The 15,936-nt window shown below is 34.1% G+C and overlaps 1 protein-coding gene across 1 annotated transcript; it reads left to right on the top strand.

Annotated features, from left to right (window-relative positions):
* Positions 1 to 2,092: 2,092 nt before the first annotated feature.
* On the top strand, positions 2,093 to 13,858 carry LOC127852848 (uncharacterized). Its single transcript, XM_052386861.1, has 6 exons — positions 2,093 to 2,339; positions 5,598 to 5,705; positions 7,088 to 7,281; positions 9,115 to 9,219; positions 10,797 to 10,911; positions 12,587 to 13,858. Exons 1-6 carry the CDS (start codon positions 2,213 to 2,215, stop codon positions 12,973 to 12,975), a joined length of 1,038 nt encoding a protein of 345 aa, XP_052242821.1. The 5' UTR covers positions 2,093 to 2,212; the 3' UTR covers positions 12,976 to 13,858.
* Positions 13,859 to 15,936: the final 2,078 nt, after the last annotated feature.

Here is a 15,936-nt window from a genome sequence, read left to right as displayed (position 1 = left end):
TTTCGCTAATGATTGTTTTCTCATCTTGGAGGCAAAAGTGAAATTCTGCGAGATAGTTGTAATGCGTAATTGTAACAGGGCCACAATATGTGTCGTTTGAGCATACAGAGAGTAGTCCGGAATTCCTTACACTGAACAGTGCTACATCCTTTGAATTGAGCACATACGCAGTGATGTATCAAAAATTCAGAGGCTGTATCTCGAATCAGCTTATTAAATATTCGAGAATATTCATGCGTGTCTGTTGGCGTTATGGTAAAAGTCACTAAGATGGAAACTGAGTAAAACAGCTGTGCCGAAAAGCGCATTATTGCTCTTTACCTATGTTTATGTCATCGTTGTTGACACCGTGTGAACTGCGCGGGGAACAAGTAAAGCATAAACATCAATGTTTATATACTTTTATTCCTCCATATACAAGATACGAAGATTATTGTATATTTTGAATTTGTATATGGTGTCAAAAATCAAAAGTTTTGTACACGGAACTATCATTACGAATTTATATTCTTGGTGAGATAGTTATTTGATATTAAAAAATATTCCTTTAATATGATGGTGACTGCAAATTTTCTTTATATTAAGTTCTCATTACCATTTTCATCATACTTCTATGCTTTCAGAACGTCCAAAAAGCATATTGTTTTTATTTTGTCTAAGTTATTTCTATGAAATAATAAGGATGATAAAACGTGCCACACAAAACTCGACCCGTGCGCTATGACACACACTTTATAAAGTTAGATGGCGTGTGTTCATTTCAAACTTGCGATTGATTTTGAAAAATGAATTGCGTGTTAAATTATGTAAAAGCGAACATCTTCAGTGCCTTCATCGCTTTGATTTACTTATATAAGCAATCCTCGTAGTTTCCCAAAATATATCGACAACAACAGAACTTTCCAAATTATTCAATCGTTTCGCGTAGCAACGCTTTATAACTTTCAGGATTTTAAATCGTCATAAGATGCATATAATGGATATTTTAGAGCATGGTAAATTGTTCAGTATTACTATTTCCTCACAAATATCATAACTAAAACGAAAATTTGCGAATCTGAAACAACTTTGTTTAATTTTGTCAATGTACCAACACGTGAAAAGGCCCCTTTAAATATGCCATCGCCATGATGTGTATATGTACACACATTTCATGCGCTGTGATCCACACGTTTTTGAGTTCCCTTAAATTTATTAAAGTATATGCACATACTATTTAAAATTTGTGAATCGAATATTTCCATAGTTCGAAAGCCATTTAAATAATAACTCTAAATGTGTCATATGCATGATGTATTGACGTGCAAAACATAATTTCCATGCGCAGTGAATGAAATGAGCCGCGCGGGGTTTAATGCATGTGCGTAATGAGTCGTCCCAGATTAGCCTGTGCAGTCCGAAAAGGTTAATCAGGGACGACACTTTCCGATTGACCTTTTTTTGGCTAAGAAAATACTTTCTTTAAAAGAAAAATATATAAAAGTGGACTGCACAGGCTTATCTGGGATGACACTTTCCGCACATGCATTAAACCCCTTTTCCACAAAGCATGGTCCAAATGTTCCTGTGTTATGTGCCCTTGAACGTTGTCACTTTCTTGTGGAAGCATTGAATGATATAAGTTTGCGGAGAGCGAACCACTACCACATTCATCAACCTCTTGAATTGAAACATAAAATATATTATTACCGTGAGCCAGATTAGCAAGAAACAATTTTAGCATTCAGTGATATCTTCATTTATGAGTTAAGTGCAATTGAAATTAGCCATTACCATGGCTGCATCTCGTTTGACAAAGCGAAGATATGCTTCAGTCACGTTTGTGACAAAGCTTCAGTTAATGCCCGCCGCTAAGCGGTAGGGTGATTTGATGAATTCCATTCGTCCGTCCGTCCTTCACTCTGTCAGTTCGTAACACTTTCGAGTCCGCTCCATATCTCAACTACCCTTGGACAGATTTACATGCAACTATAGTAAAAGAAATAATTGTATGAACTGAAGTACATCATGGCGACCATGTTTACAATGGCTATTGAACAGACAGCCTTCTACAACTCGTTAAAATATCAAATTTCAAGAACAGTCACGCATTACGTGAGCATAGACCTGGGTACAATATTGCTTGATAACTGATCAACACTATATGGCGGGTGAATCTTGTGTTTACTTTGATTTTCATTAACAAAGGGGGTTAATTAACAATGTTATTGAAATGAGGATGATACGACGGCAATATCTTCCCGTTATTTTTAATAAATCATTTGTGATTGCTGTTTTTGGACTTGGCGTCACTTTGGTGTTCTCACTCAAGTACGGACTATTACCATGGAAACGACTATGTAAGCATTAATGTTGGAATTTTGTTTTCGAACGTATTATATAGTTGAATTACAATTATTTGTACTGTCTAATACAGTAATTTCGTGTGTTATTTCTCTTTCTGTTTTGAAATATGATAACAAACAAAGATCAATGCATGACTTGTCTTACTTACATACACACATAGTTAAACTTCGGCTGCGCTAAGATGAGAGAAACCTTAGTCATCATTAATATTGTCTTTGATACAAGAACCTTTTAAAATAACGCACCATAGAGTTAAATATTCTGATACTGGTCTTGAAATTCATGAAGAAAGCTGCATTGATTCATTAAAAACGAGACCCATTAACAACTCAGTATTTGTAAAACTTGTATCGGTCGTTAGAAAATACGATATTCTTTTTAAAGCCGTATGCTAGCCGTGCGAATTCAAATCTGTTCAATACGAAAGAAATTTGAAACTTTAAGAAATTTAATGTATGTAAAGTGTTCAGTTTTGCATAATAACACTGTAATACCCCCAAAGTTAAACATATTATATTTGTGTTTAATTTCACCAGTGTCTTTCATACTGCAATGTCGTTGTAAGTCAATATTAAATATCACAGGTACAAGTGTATGTGCAGCATGCTTTTGAAAAATAGTGATACTATAATATCTGTTTAGCTTCATGAATATCGATGTAAATTTTATGCAATTTTTATTAGAAGAACTCATGCGTTTACCGATGAGTAAAAATCCAATATATCGAAAAATATAAACCAAACGAATATTACTTGAAGAAAATCCCTATCAAATTTGAATATGGTTTCCCGCCGAACTTTTGATGCCCGGGTGCATAGAAGTTTCGATCACAACCTCAACTATGATTTTGGCGGCTGGAGCTGTTGCCACATATCTCTAATTTAACATTAATTTTCTTCTTTAAACCACTAAGTAACAAATGCACGGGAAAAAAACACACATAAACATTTACAAAACACATCAGTTGTGAACAAAACAATTAAAATGAACAAAGGACAAATCAACAATTCACAATATCAACTTCTTTAACTTAAAATTAAGCAAAACAACGATGCCGATAGTTAATTTTTGTTTTGTCAACTTGTGAGTGGCGTTAAATAAAACAAAATTATACGATTTTGCAGTTTCATTTTCTTGTCTTTTAGAATATACCGCAATAACTGCTAAACTTCATGTACGTTCATGCCGGGCTATTTGAGCAGATCTTTACTATTGAAACTATAATGAGTTAACCAGTGTTTTCATGTTTGCGATAAGAGATCTATCAAAAGGCGATTAATAAGGGCCCAGTTCAAAAGTTTGCAAAATAGACCAATTGTATTTATAAACTGCTAATTAATGACGTGCAACGGGAAGTATTGTATATATTGAACAGTCTTTATGGAGTGGAGATCTTTAATAATACTGAACGAGTGTCACGGTTAACGGGAACAGATCAAGTTTCGTGAGATTACAATACGAATCCATTTGAATACACACACGTTTAAAGGTGTATGTTCTATAATCAATTTTTCATCTGAACAAAATTTAGTTTTCGGGAACAGATACCCGTTCAACATTCGATGCCCATTCTCTACAAAACGTTTTTAAAAAATTACATGCATTTTCTTCTGCAATCACAGTCAAAAAGTCCAATAAACGACATTTTATTAACATGATTTAATCTATATGTAACTCGATTGATATGGAAAAAACTTTTGATTTAGTTAATCATGAAATTCTGTTAAACAAACTAATACTTCATCACTTTTTGAATGGTGCCTTGTCCCTTTTTTATTCTTATCTTGGTCAAAGACAACAATGCGTTAAACTAGGGACTAGTTTTTCTACCCCTCTAACTATTAAGAGTGGTGTCCCTCAAGGCTCTATTTTTGGCCCTCTCTTGATTCTAATTTATATAAATGATATTGGGTTATTACTAAACCAATCAGACATAGACATGTATGCTGATGACTTGACGCTATATGCAACAGGTGCCAAATCCTTCAGAAATTCAGACTAACTTACCTCAATAATATGATAATAAACCCTAATAAATCAAAATGCATGCTTAGTGGCTCGAAACAAAAAAATAATAAGAATATCAACCTTGATCTGAAAATAGATAACATTATTATTGAAAATGTCACTTGCCATAAGATTTTAGGACTTAATATCGACAAACATCTGCAATGGAAAGTACACATTGATATAACATGCTCTAAAATATGCACCAAAATAAAGCTGCTAAAAATATCAAATTATCTCACTTTTGATATGAAGAAACTGTTTCAAAATTCATATATTTTAACCATATTCGATAACTGTTGTATGATCTTGGGCAATGCTAATAAAGCCAATTTAACACAAGTGAATGTTTTACAAAAATGCGCTGCGAAAGTCATTCTAATAAAGCCAAATAGAACACCATCCAAACATTTGTTTTTACAGCTTTATTGGCTCTCGTTTAATAATAGATGTAAATACCACACGGCAATCTTGATATATAAATGTGTCAACGATCAGACTCCAGAATATTTAAATGATATATTATAACTTTTTCTCAAAATCACAAATATAACTTAAAATCTGTAACCCATAACGATATTGTTAATACCAAGAGAATACAGGTTATAAGAAAAGAGCTTTTTTCATAACATAGCATGGGTATTTGGAACAGTATACCAATTGAAATAAAAATGGCATGCTCTATCTCTGCTTTTAAAATGCAATATAAAGCACATTTATTTTATAATCAATGATATGTCATGTTATTTTCTAATCAATGATATTTCATGTGTGTCTGTCTAAAAGGCACATGTGTGTTATGTATGGGTGTAAGAAACTATTGTTTGAATGCTTTACTTGTTATAGAACTATTTGTGTATGTTATTTTAAGAAGGCCACATTGTAAAAAAAGTATTTATTCATCTGCATAATATGTATAATGTGTCTTTGTCTTTATGTGTAACTTCTGTAAATAAAGCTTTTATTATTATTATTATTATTATTTTATTATTATTATTAATTGAACACGGTTTTATCTATATGTACTATATTAACTTAAATTGAATGGAATGCAGTGTGGCTTTTAGATGTATTGTTATAGCAAAAGAGTTAAATAATTTGTCTTGGTTTTGCATTTTCATGGAAATTAAGTGTACAGTTGGCTAAAATTAACGGACATCAACTGTCTATCGTCCAAATTTTTACATATTTCCTGAACTCTAAAACAGAGCAAATCATTTCAGTTTGATGGTTTTCCTTTTCAGACATGGCACGAAAACCGATCAGATACGATGATCAGTGCAACAGCTCGATTTACGACACTAAGAACGGGGTGTACTTGGACTACTCGCCTATCCAGAAGTACCTCGACGGTGAGTTTTATTATACCCCAATCTGCAGCAGAGTAACCTCTAAATTCAATTTCAATTGGGTCCCATTATAAAACGGCCAACTTTTAGATTATTTTACTTGCTTTTTCGTATTTTGTTTAGATTATAAAGCAATTTAAAGTATGTTATCACTTTAAATATGAATATTCGGAATTGGGAATAAAAAGGTACACCATGTACTTCTTACAAAATAATATTCATGAAAGCAGGCACCATAGAAAAATGTTTCGGCAATGAAATTTCCACAAACGCCCAGAACGTTAAAAAATCAAACCCTAATCTCCCATCTCTGTAGGTGTATCAGAAACCAGCGACGAGACATCAACAAGATATTATATGAGTGTCATTTCACTAAAACGAACGTTCACACTTTGTCGGCGTCGATAGTATGGTCAACAAGAAATGTGTTTGTCAGAAACACTATGTCCCCTTCTGCACCGCTTTGATTTAGTTGTTTTATTTACCTTTGACCTTGAAGGATGACATTGACCTTGACCTTGAGATACACATGCATGCAAAATATGAAGTTGCTATCTTCAATATAGCAAAAGTTATTGCAAAATGTTAAAGTTGGCGCAAACAAACCAACAGACAGACAGGGCAAAAACAATATGTCCCCCACTATATAGTGGTGGGGGGGGGGGGGGGACATAAAAAGACCCGATGATTTCTCAAATGCACGAATATGTGAATACTAAAATGTCAATGAGTCTAAAAGATTTCTTGTCTGCCATGCTTTACCGGATCCTCCATCATCCAATCTCTACTTTAAATGTGTCTTGTTCTGAGAAAACTGGGCATAATGCATGTGCGTAAAGTAGCGTCCCAGATTAGCCTGTGCAGTCCGCACAGGCTAATCAGGGACGACACTTTCCGCTTAAACTAGATTTTCGGTCAAAAGGGACTTCCTTTAAACGGAAAATACCATTTAAGCGGAAAGTGTCGTCCCTGATTAGCCTGTGCGTACTGCACAGGCTAATCTGGGACGACACTTTACGCACATGCATTATGACCAGCTTTCACAGAACAAGACACAAATGGTGCATGATTTTGAAAAAAAACGTAAGCGAAGCCAAAGTACGCTGTGATTTATAGGCTTGTCATGAAGCTTGAAAGGCAATGCCTATTTTGTCCAATATCGATATGCCAAAACCAATATACATGCCTCTTTAAATTGTACCCCAAAGTAAAAACGCGCAATGCTGTATAAACCCGAAGTGGTAAGAAAATGTATAGTAACCGTGGTAAGCTCTGCTTTGCTGTCGAGCTTCTCTTCTTGATAGTAACAAATATTTTTTAATTCGAACAAACATTTCCTTTCTTCTGAATGTCTATTGATACAACATTTATATTTATTTATTTAGTTCTCTTCCCCACGTCGATTTCTGAACCTGGGCCCGGGAAGCTTACCCCTGTGTTCGTCACTGGAACTTCGTCAAATCACTTTCGGGAGTCCATGCAGATGCTCGACAACTTCCGGCACACCGTTCGCAAGGTGATTCCAGGCGCGAAACTCATCTTCTACAACCTCGGTCTCACTGCCAAGGAAGTTCAGCTGGTAGGAGAAGTTGTATACACAATTTCAAAACAATCCATATGTAAGAGTAAGCTGTATTAAAGAGTCTGTTTAACAGTTTTGGATAATGATTGTTTTAATTTTTCTCATCGTATCTAAAAAAATCTTATAAACGTTCACAAAATCATCTGCACGTTTTCATTAATATTTATCATATGCAAATAACATAACATGTATTAAAATTTTAAATGGTTAATCTACAAATGTCGTTTTAGCAGTTCTTGTACATATACATGTAGTTCTTTTAAAATACATAATGTAGAAAGGAATGTACTCGTATCTGATGTTATTATCAGTTTTTGCTGTAAAAAATGAAAGTGCTATGCTATCAACTCGTAGTATTTTTTTCTTTTAGTATTGTCTGAAAAATGCTCAATGTGTACGAATTAGCAGTAGCAGGTAGCATCCATTTTAAATCCACGTTGTGTGGGTCTTTTATCATTAATTATATGTCCGTATACCAAGTTCAACTTTTGTGTTATAAAGTATTTTACATAAAAACAGTTTTTATGCAACAATTTTATATTTCTAAAAAAGAAATTATATTACAGATTATAATGAACACGAGTATGTATGAAGTCCTGCTTGTGATACACTTCTGAGAGAAGATGATCCGCGTCGAGCGAAAATGGGTCGTATGTAGAATGCGGCCACGTAGCTCCAGACCACGCGCTTTAAATTCAGGTTCCGTGGTCTCATTTATTAGAAATCGTAGCTCCTGACCTCGGACTCGCTGGCTGGTCTGGAACAACGCTGACTGCACATGACATATGACCCATTTTCAAATGAAGCGTGCCAGATACTTTTAAAACTCTCATGTACCAACATAAATACAATTTTCTATAATTATTTAAGTTGTCCCATTGCAACATACGCATCCAATTCATAAACAAACGTTTCTTTGACCCATTAAGCAGTATATACATATGTAGAGTCATGCATTATTTTAGATGCATTATGTATGCCGCATTGATTTGTCTAAATCGATCGATTAATCAATCATTTTATTCTTAACGTGTACATAATCAGCGTATTCGACCAGGATCGAATGTTTTTAACGGTCATTATCGTTTAATCTCTATTGATAAAGCGCTTCACACAGATTTCAGTTATAACATAATTTCAACACATCTCTCACGCGTTTTATTTGCAATACTATCAACGCTTAAAGGGAGCGGGGTTTAACCTATGTTTCATAACCAAATCATATTGCCTTAAGCGTTTTTATATACACTTGAGATAAATAATAATACATAATTTCCACAGTCTTTGATAGGGAAGGGCATTAAAGTAAGTATTAGAATAATATAAATTACCAGTTCTTGTATAGAAAATGCCAATTCTTGCGCATCGATTACTTTATTATTCCAAATTTCAAATCCATTTTTTTGTATTCACGTGAAATTCTCTAAGCCTCGATAAGCATGTAATTATATATGCCACTTGCTGTGAATTAAACATATTAACTAACTGGATGAACAACTATCAAAATAACACAGAAATTAAGAGATCAGTATTTTGTTGCGGTTGGTCCTGTAAGGACTGCTTAACAGTTTTCATGGAGGCATACCATTGAGCAATACATAAATTATTGCTAACATCAAACATGGAGCGCACCATCCTTTGTAATATCTATCAAAATGGGTTTCTGTATTTCAAAATGCGGTGAAACAAAGCAGACTACCATGACGGAATAATACACTTATCAATACCAATATTTAAACATTTTACAATTTAAAAAGACCCTATGTTATTTGTTTTGAATAATAATATTCATATGTGTTGTGTTCATTATTCATGTGTGTTTTGTTACAGTTAAAAAGCATGTGCGATTTGGAGATGAGAGATTTTCCGTTCGAAAAATATCCTGATCATGTGAAACTTCTTTATGGTTACGCATTTAAACCAATAGCGATTCAGGTAAGAGATGATAGAACACATACTGTTGTATTGCGCTACTAATGAATAGCCATTGGCTACATGGAGATACGCTACTAATACATAGCCATTGGCTACATGGTAATTCGCTACTAATGGAATGCCATTGTCTTCATGGTAATGCGCTACTTAAACATAGCCATTGGCTACATGGTAATAAGCTACTAATACATAGCCATCGGCTACATGGTAATGCGCTACTCATACATAGCCATTGGCTACATGGTAATTCGCTACTAATGGAAAGCCATTGTCTTCATGGTAATGCGCTACTTATACATAGCCATTGGCTACATGATAATTCGCTACTAATACATAGCCATCGGCTACATGGTAATTCGCTACTTATACATAGCCATCGGCTTCATGGTAATGCGCTACTCATACATAGCCATTGGCTACATGGTAATGCGCTACTAATGGAAAGCCATTGTCTTCATGGTAATGCACTACTTATACATAGCCATTGGCTACATGGTAATTCGCTACTATTACATAGGCATTGGCTACATGGTAATGCGCTACTAATGGATAGCCAATGGCTACATGGTTATGCATTACTAATGCATAGCAATTGGCTACATGATATTTCGCTACCAATGCATAGCCATTGGCTTCATGGTAATACGCTACAAATGAATAGCAATTTGCTACATGGTAATGCGCTACTAATAAATATCATATTGCTACATGGTAATGCGCTACTAATGCATAGCCATTGGCTACATGGTAATGCGTTACTAATGGATAGCCATTTGCTTATGGTAATGCGCTACTAATGGATAGCCATTTGCTTATGGTAATGCGATTCTTATGCATAGCCATTGGCCACATGGTAATGCGCTATTCCGATGCGTATCTTGATTGCTGTGCACCCTTCTTAATCGCCAGATCAAATAAAAAAGACAAAAGCTGTGTCATGGCTAACAAAGCTTTAAGTTGCAAAGATAAAAGCTACCTGAAGTTTTTCAGTTACTCAACTTGAAATAAGCACTTTTCGCTGTAGTAAAAATGAAGTCTGATAACTCTTGCTGATGCTTTGATGACAGTAATATTTAGCCTGACGCCTTCTTTAATATGAATAGATTACATCTGCATCAAGTTGAACTGACACATTAAAAGCCATGTGTGGTAAATTTGTTGCGGAAATGTTGCATATCAGTAGTAGCGATTTCTTTATCAAACTGACTGTATTTGTTGTAAAGGAGACGATTTGGTGATCGGTTACTTATTATTCAACTGCCTTCATCTCATTTGTCTTTTAGTCAGCTTTATACAAATTATTTCAATAACATTTTTAATTGAAAAACTTAAGACGTTTAACGTTTATATCGAGAGGCAATAGAAACGACAAATATTGTTTTACATGTGCAGTAATATAAACTGATATATGGCGCTCCATTGATGCTCTCATAATTGGCTTTCTCGTTAAGATATTTTTACATTAACGATTGTTTTCTTTCCAATGCTTTATAGACGATAACTACATTGCGTTTTGACTATTCTGGTTGATAGGACATGCTAGAACTCAAGTAAACATTTAATATTTGCTCTTTCAGACCGTGTTGAACGAACACCCTCTCGTGCTCTGGCTGGACTCCTCGGTGCGTTTCACGCAGAACAATCTCGTGGAGCTATTCGATGATGCAAACCGCCTGGATCTCATCTGTACAGGTAAATGTTGAATACTCAAACTAAGTTATGTAGATAAACGAGAAGATAATATCAGTGCGTGTAAGTAATTGCGTTGTACAAAATTTATTAACCAAAAATGTTGTGTAAAATTAAATTATATAAGCTCTGAGTAAAAAGATAATCGATCACAGTAACATATAACATTATGATGCATCAGCATAATAAAAACAGTAATTGGGTGAAATACAGAATCTGTAGTTTAATGGGACTAACTTATTTTCCAGCAGAAATGTAACCCCATATATCGGCCAAACAAATTACCATTGACGTAATAAGACATTCGCAGTAACAAAAATACCAAAGGCTTTATTAACTTGTGATTTTATGAGAACAAAATGCAAACACTAAATATTGAAGTGACATTGATCGGACAATAATGTGTCCTTTAAATCTGTGTAACATGTCCATTCTTCGAAATAGTCTCTTTCAGCGCAATCGGTCACTCATACGAATTTATATGACAATCTATATTTAACATTCAGCACAATTGGTCATTATTATGAAATAAAATAATATCAGTAATGTTCACTTTTTCAAAATACGCATTTTTCATATTGGCTCAATAAACATCTGTTGCGAAACAGGTTCTAGATCTTGATTTGGTTTTCATTTGAGAAAATGTATAATTTTTAAGAGAAAATGCATTTGGGTCTACTTTTTCTTAAAAAAAATCAACGCGTTAATTTACGCTTGAAAAGAACCGTTCTTTTTACGTCCTTATAAAGGTCCGCTGTAACAATAAATCAATCGTGAGATATCATTCGCAATACGAAACATAAGTATAACTAGGATACCCTTAATTTTTGAAAAACATATATTATATATTACCAAACGACGGTGACATTTTACGTGTAAACATTGTACTTTTTTCAAAGTTATTATAGTAAATTGGTCATCTGATATCTACATGATTTAATTTTAATCAGATTTGTTAGATAAGTTTTCCAAATTCCAGCACACTTTGGAGTAATACTTTTAAGTGCTTTGCCATAATATATCCTTTTTTAATTGAAACCCTTTGCTACTTGCTAATATATTATATATTTGTTTGTGTATGCAATTTTGAAAAAGTAAGCCAACGCACCAAAATGAACTAACAACATCTTTACATACATGAACGACAAAAATGCGCCTTTACAATAATCATGGCATTTGTCGCCATCGTGTTGTTCTGCCGAATTTATGAACATTTCTGTTGACCTTATTCTATACAAACAGTGACGTGATAATGTTATTGTCATCTGTATATGGAGTCTTAAGCACACTTCTATCGAGTGTGCATATACTATGATATAATTCGCGGATGAATACAATTATGCCTTTTGCAGTTTTGTCGATATTCCTCGCACCCCAAATAGCCAGGCCCTTTTCCAAAATGATGGAACAGAAATGTTTTACTTAGAACCAAAATCATTAGTTAATAATTTAGTATAATTGTCAACGATTCTATATCGTAGTTGTTTCGATCTTGACATTATTTCCTACCCGCCATACATGTACAACGCGCATAACCCCTCAGATTAGTTGTAAAGCAGCATATGTGGACACAATTGTGTTGACCTTTTTATAAAACCTATAACACACCAGAACGTTATGGCAGAAATCAACCAACATAATATATAGCCTTTCATAAGGGTGACATGTCTTTTATCAGGGGGCGACGGCACCGTAGCGGGTAGAACACTGGCAAGCACGTTTTGGTACTTCAACATAGAACCCTGCGCTTTCCGATCCTTGCCGGAAATACAAGGTGGATTCGTCATTTTTAAGCGAACTGAGTTTATCGAAAATAAGATTGTGAAGCCATGGGTGGCGTGTGGTTTGACGATGGGATGCATGATGCCAGACACTACACCCAGGAAATATTTGTCCTGTGAACGAAACGTCTACGTCTACGCCGATTGTCATCGCTTTGATCAGTCGGTCCTAGCTATCCTGTTATACACGACGTATGGGACGCGTTTAGAACAACATAAAAGAAGTTTTTATGGTCCCTATTATATTCGATGTACAATAGGGTGCACATGGGATGGAGATGTGTGATGTATATCAATTAATAAACAATGATTGATATTATATATTGTAGTTTTATATTGCTTGTTTTTAATTTTTAATTTGCCCCAACCCCTGCGTTTAAATGGACGTTTTCACAGATAGCCGAAATGACAATTTTCCTTTTAAAAAAGGTACGTGTATTACCTACATGGCATTTTCAAATATTTCGTTATTGCTCAAGCCTCAACGATTCAGCGATGGCGCGTTACAATTAACTTCTTACGATGCTAAATTGTATTTTTGATAACGTTTGAAATTATTTTTGTCATTGGATATTGGATACTTGTATAATTTTATTTTTGTTTTGTTAAAAAAATGTGCACTTACATTTCTAAGATGAAGTGGAAAATCTCCCATTAATGAAGAGCAAAAGTGTTTGTCACGAATGGACTACGACAATATGGTATAATTCTGCGATTGTTATGCAATTATGTTTTAATATGGATATAAACAACAAAGCGTCCGAAAAAAAGGAAAACTATTTTACCTCAGTATGGCTATTTTTATAAGAACAGAAATCATTGAGAGAAAAATAACACAAAGTGGTGTAGTCGTATAATTACACCAGAATAAACAGAACTGTAACTCAATGCGTATTCCAAGTGGTATGCAAGACTATACTACCGTTTTGTAAGAATCGCATAATGTCTGACGTCAAATTTTAATCAAGAAAAGACCAATAAAACACCACAATGTTAAATCTATGAACGTTAAAGCAATCCCCTTATTAGTTATGCGTTTTATTTAATTTGAGTCCTGTGCAAATAAAACTTTTGTGGAGTTTACTGCAAATATCATTTGTGGGACCTATCATACACACAATTCCATTTTGTTAGAGAAGTAATTTCCTATATCGTTATCATTTTCTTTATACAAAGATTTTGTCATTAAATAATATTATGTATTTGTTTGAAATATTATTTTAGAATCTTTAAATGTGTTCAATAATACTTGTCTGTAGTTGCATGTTTCATTTTAGGTCTTCTTTCAACGCGCTCTTTATCATTATTTCCGGCTTACCTAAAGTTATATTGTTCCGGACACAGTCGGAGCTAATATCCCCTACCCATTACGAAATGGAGACAGCATCAGAAATGTAACGACCCGCACAACAACATGTTCTAATTCATTTGTACCATCAACCATTACGGAATGGAACAAACTTCCTCTAGATCATAGAAATGCTGATTCCCCTACGTCATATTAAGCATGTTCTAAATATAAATGTTACAAAACCGAACGTATTATAATGTTATGGTGAAAGGCGCAAACGAATGTTTCACTCAAGACTCAGAATCAAGCGTAGTTCACTTAATCGATATCGATTTAAATGCAATATTGCACTTTCATCCTAATGCACTTGTGACGCAATCGAATCTGTTTCTCATTTCTGAGAATGTTGACGAGTAACACACCAAAGAGAATTTCATTTCAGCAAAGTGGAAACACCACACTTCGTGTATTTATTTAATTCTACTTTTATTTAATTGAAACCGTGTCGTCTGTTTTTCCCCACACATATGAAAAGACACCGTGCTTCAATGTCGCATTCACGCCCTAATATATGTTGTGCTTATACCATTTCAAGTACGCACATCAACAGATTGAACTGTTCAAATTATATTCCCTGCAAATAAATTATATAATCACTTAAAACGCATTAGGATATCCACCATATGATTTTGAATTTTCTGATAACGTTTTGAATAATAATTGCAGACATCAAACGGACATTCTATTCATTATAGCAACGGCATTGCAATTAAAAAGTAACTGCGCTTAAAATGCAGTAATACGACTTGGTTTCGAAATATCCATTTAAGTGATGCTATATAGCGTAATGAATAACCATGTAAGCCCATTTTTATTCATCTAAAGACAATACACTTTAGCTTATTTATAGTCAAAAATAAAATCTAGACGCACGTGTTTCAATCAGAATGATAACGAACATTTTCTTAACATATCAATAAATGTCATTACTCATTGCGATGACATATTAATGAATGCCGTTAATCCATCAATTCTAGGATCACGTGTTAACAACTTTAGACACCCAAATGGCAGGGAAACGATTCGAATATGAGGAGCTCACAATTCATATTATTAAATACTATTTCGTGTTAATATGAGTGATGAATAACCAAAAGTTTATATGAGTGGGAAGTTTAAGTGGGTTTTTTCTGGTATAACTGTTCGGACTCGAATTCCTCATTTTCCAAAATTGTTCACTAAAACAGTAAAAACGTTAAGTAGGAAGATGACTTCATATAAAATAAATACAAACCCAGAAATCCCTTTTTAGCTCGACTTTTCCACGCATAGTCGTTTATCCTGCCTCTGTTGCAAACATTCACCAAATAAAGCAGGGTCGAATACATTTTTCTATCTCCGGTCAACAGGAAGTAGTGTATTCTTACGCACGCGGTGACGATTAACATGTTCTAATATTTGACCTTTGAAATTTATTGTCACGCATCATAAATGTACTCGTTATATTATATATCATCCTTTTTTCTTCTTTAAAATATATTACCGAACTAACTTTCTGTATTTATCATTTTCATTTCCTTGATTACGCAATTTATGATGTAAATAGTGTGACGTCATTTCTCAGACAAAACATACTATCTAGTTTCTCTCAGGATTTTAGGGACAACAATTTTGACATGGTGGTTTTAAATATTTTTAAAGCATCGAACGAATCATAAACGTATTTCGGATTGTGTGTTTGTCATTCATAAGTGTTAACTTCGATAGGAATAAATAATTCGCTACGACAGGATTATGATTTCGTAAATCGGGTTTTGGGTCAGAGTGGTTAGCATTCGATACAAACGCTATCAAAACATAGTGTGGTTTAAAATACATTTCGATAATAGGGATGAAAAAAAACAGAAAATAGATGTCGACAAAGTGATTGAAGAACAGGAAATGGATGTGTATATC

This window comes from Dreissena polymorpha, chromosome 12 (assembly GCF_020536995.1).
Source record: "Dreissena polymorpha isolate Duluth1 chromosome 12, UMN_Dpol_1.0, whole genome shotgun sequence".
In the NCBI taxonomy this organism is placed as follows: Eukaryota; Metazoa; Mollusca; class Bivalvia; order Myida; family Dreissenidae; genus Dreissena; species Dreissena polymorpha.
This window is presented reverse-complemented; position numbering and strand designations above follow the sequence as displayed.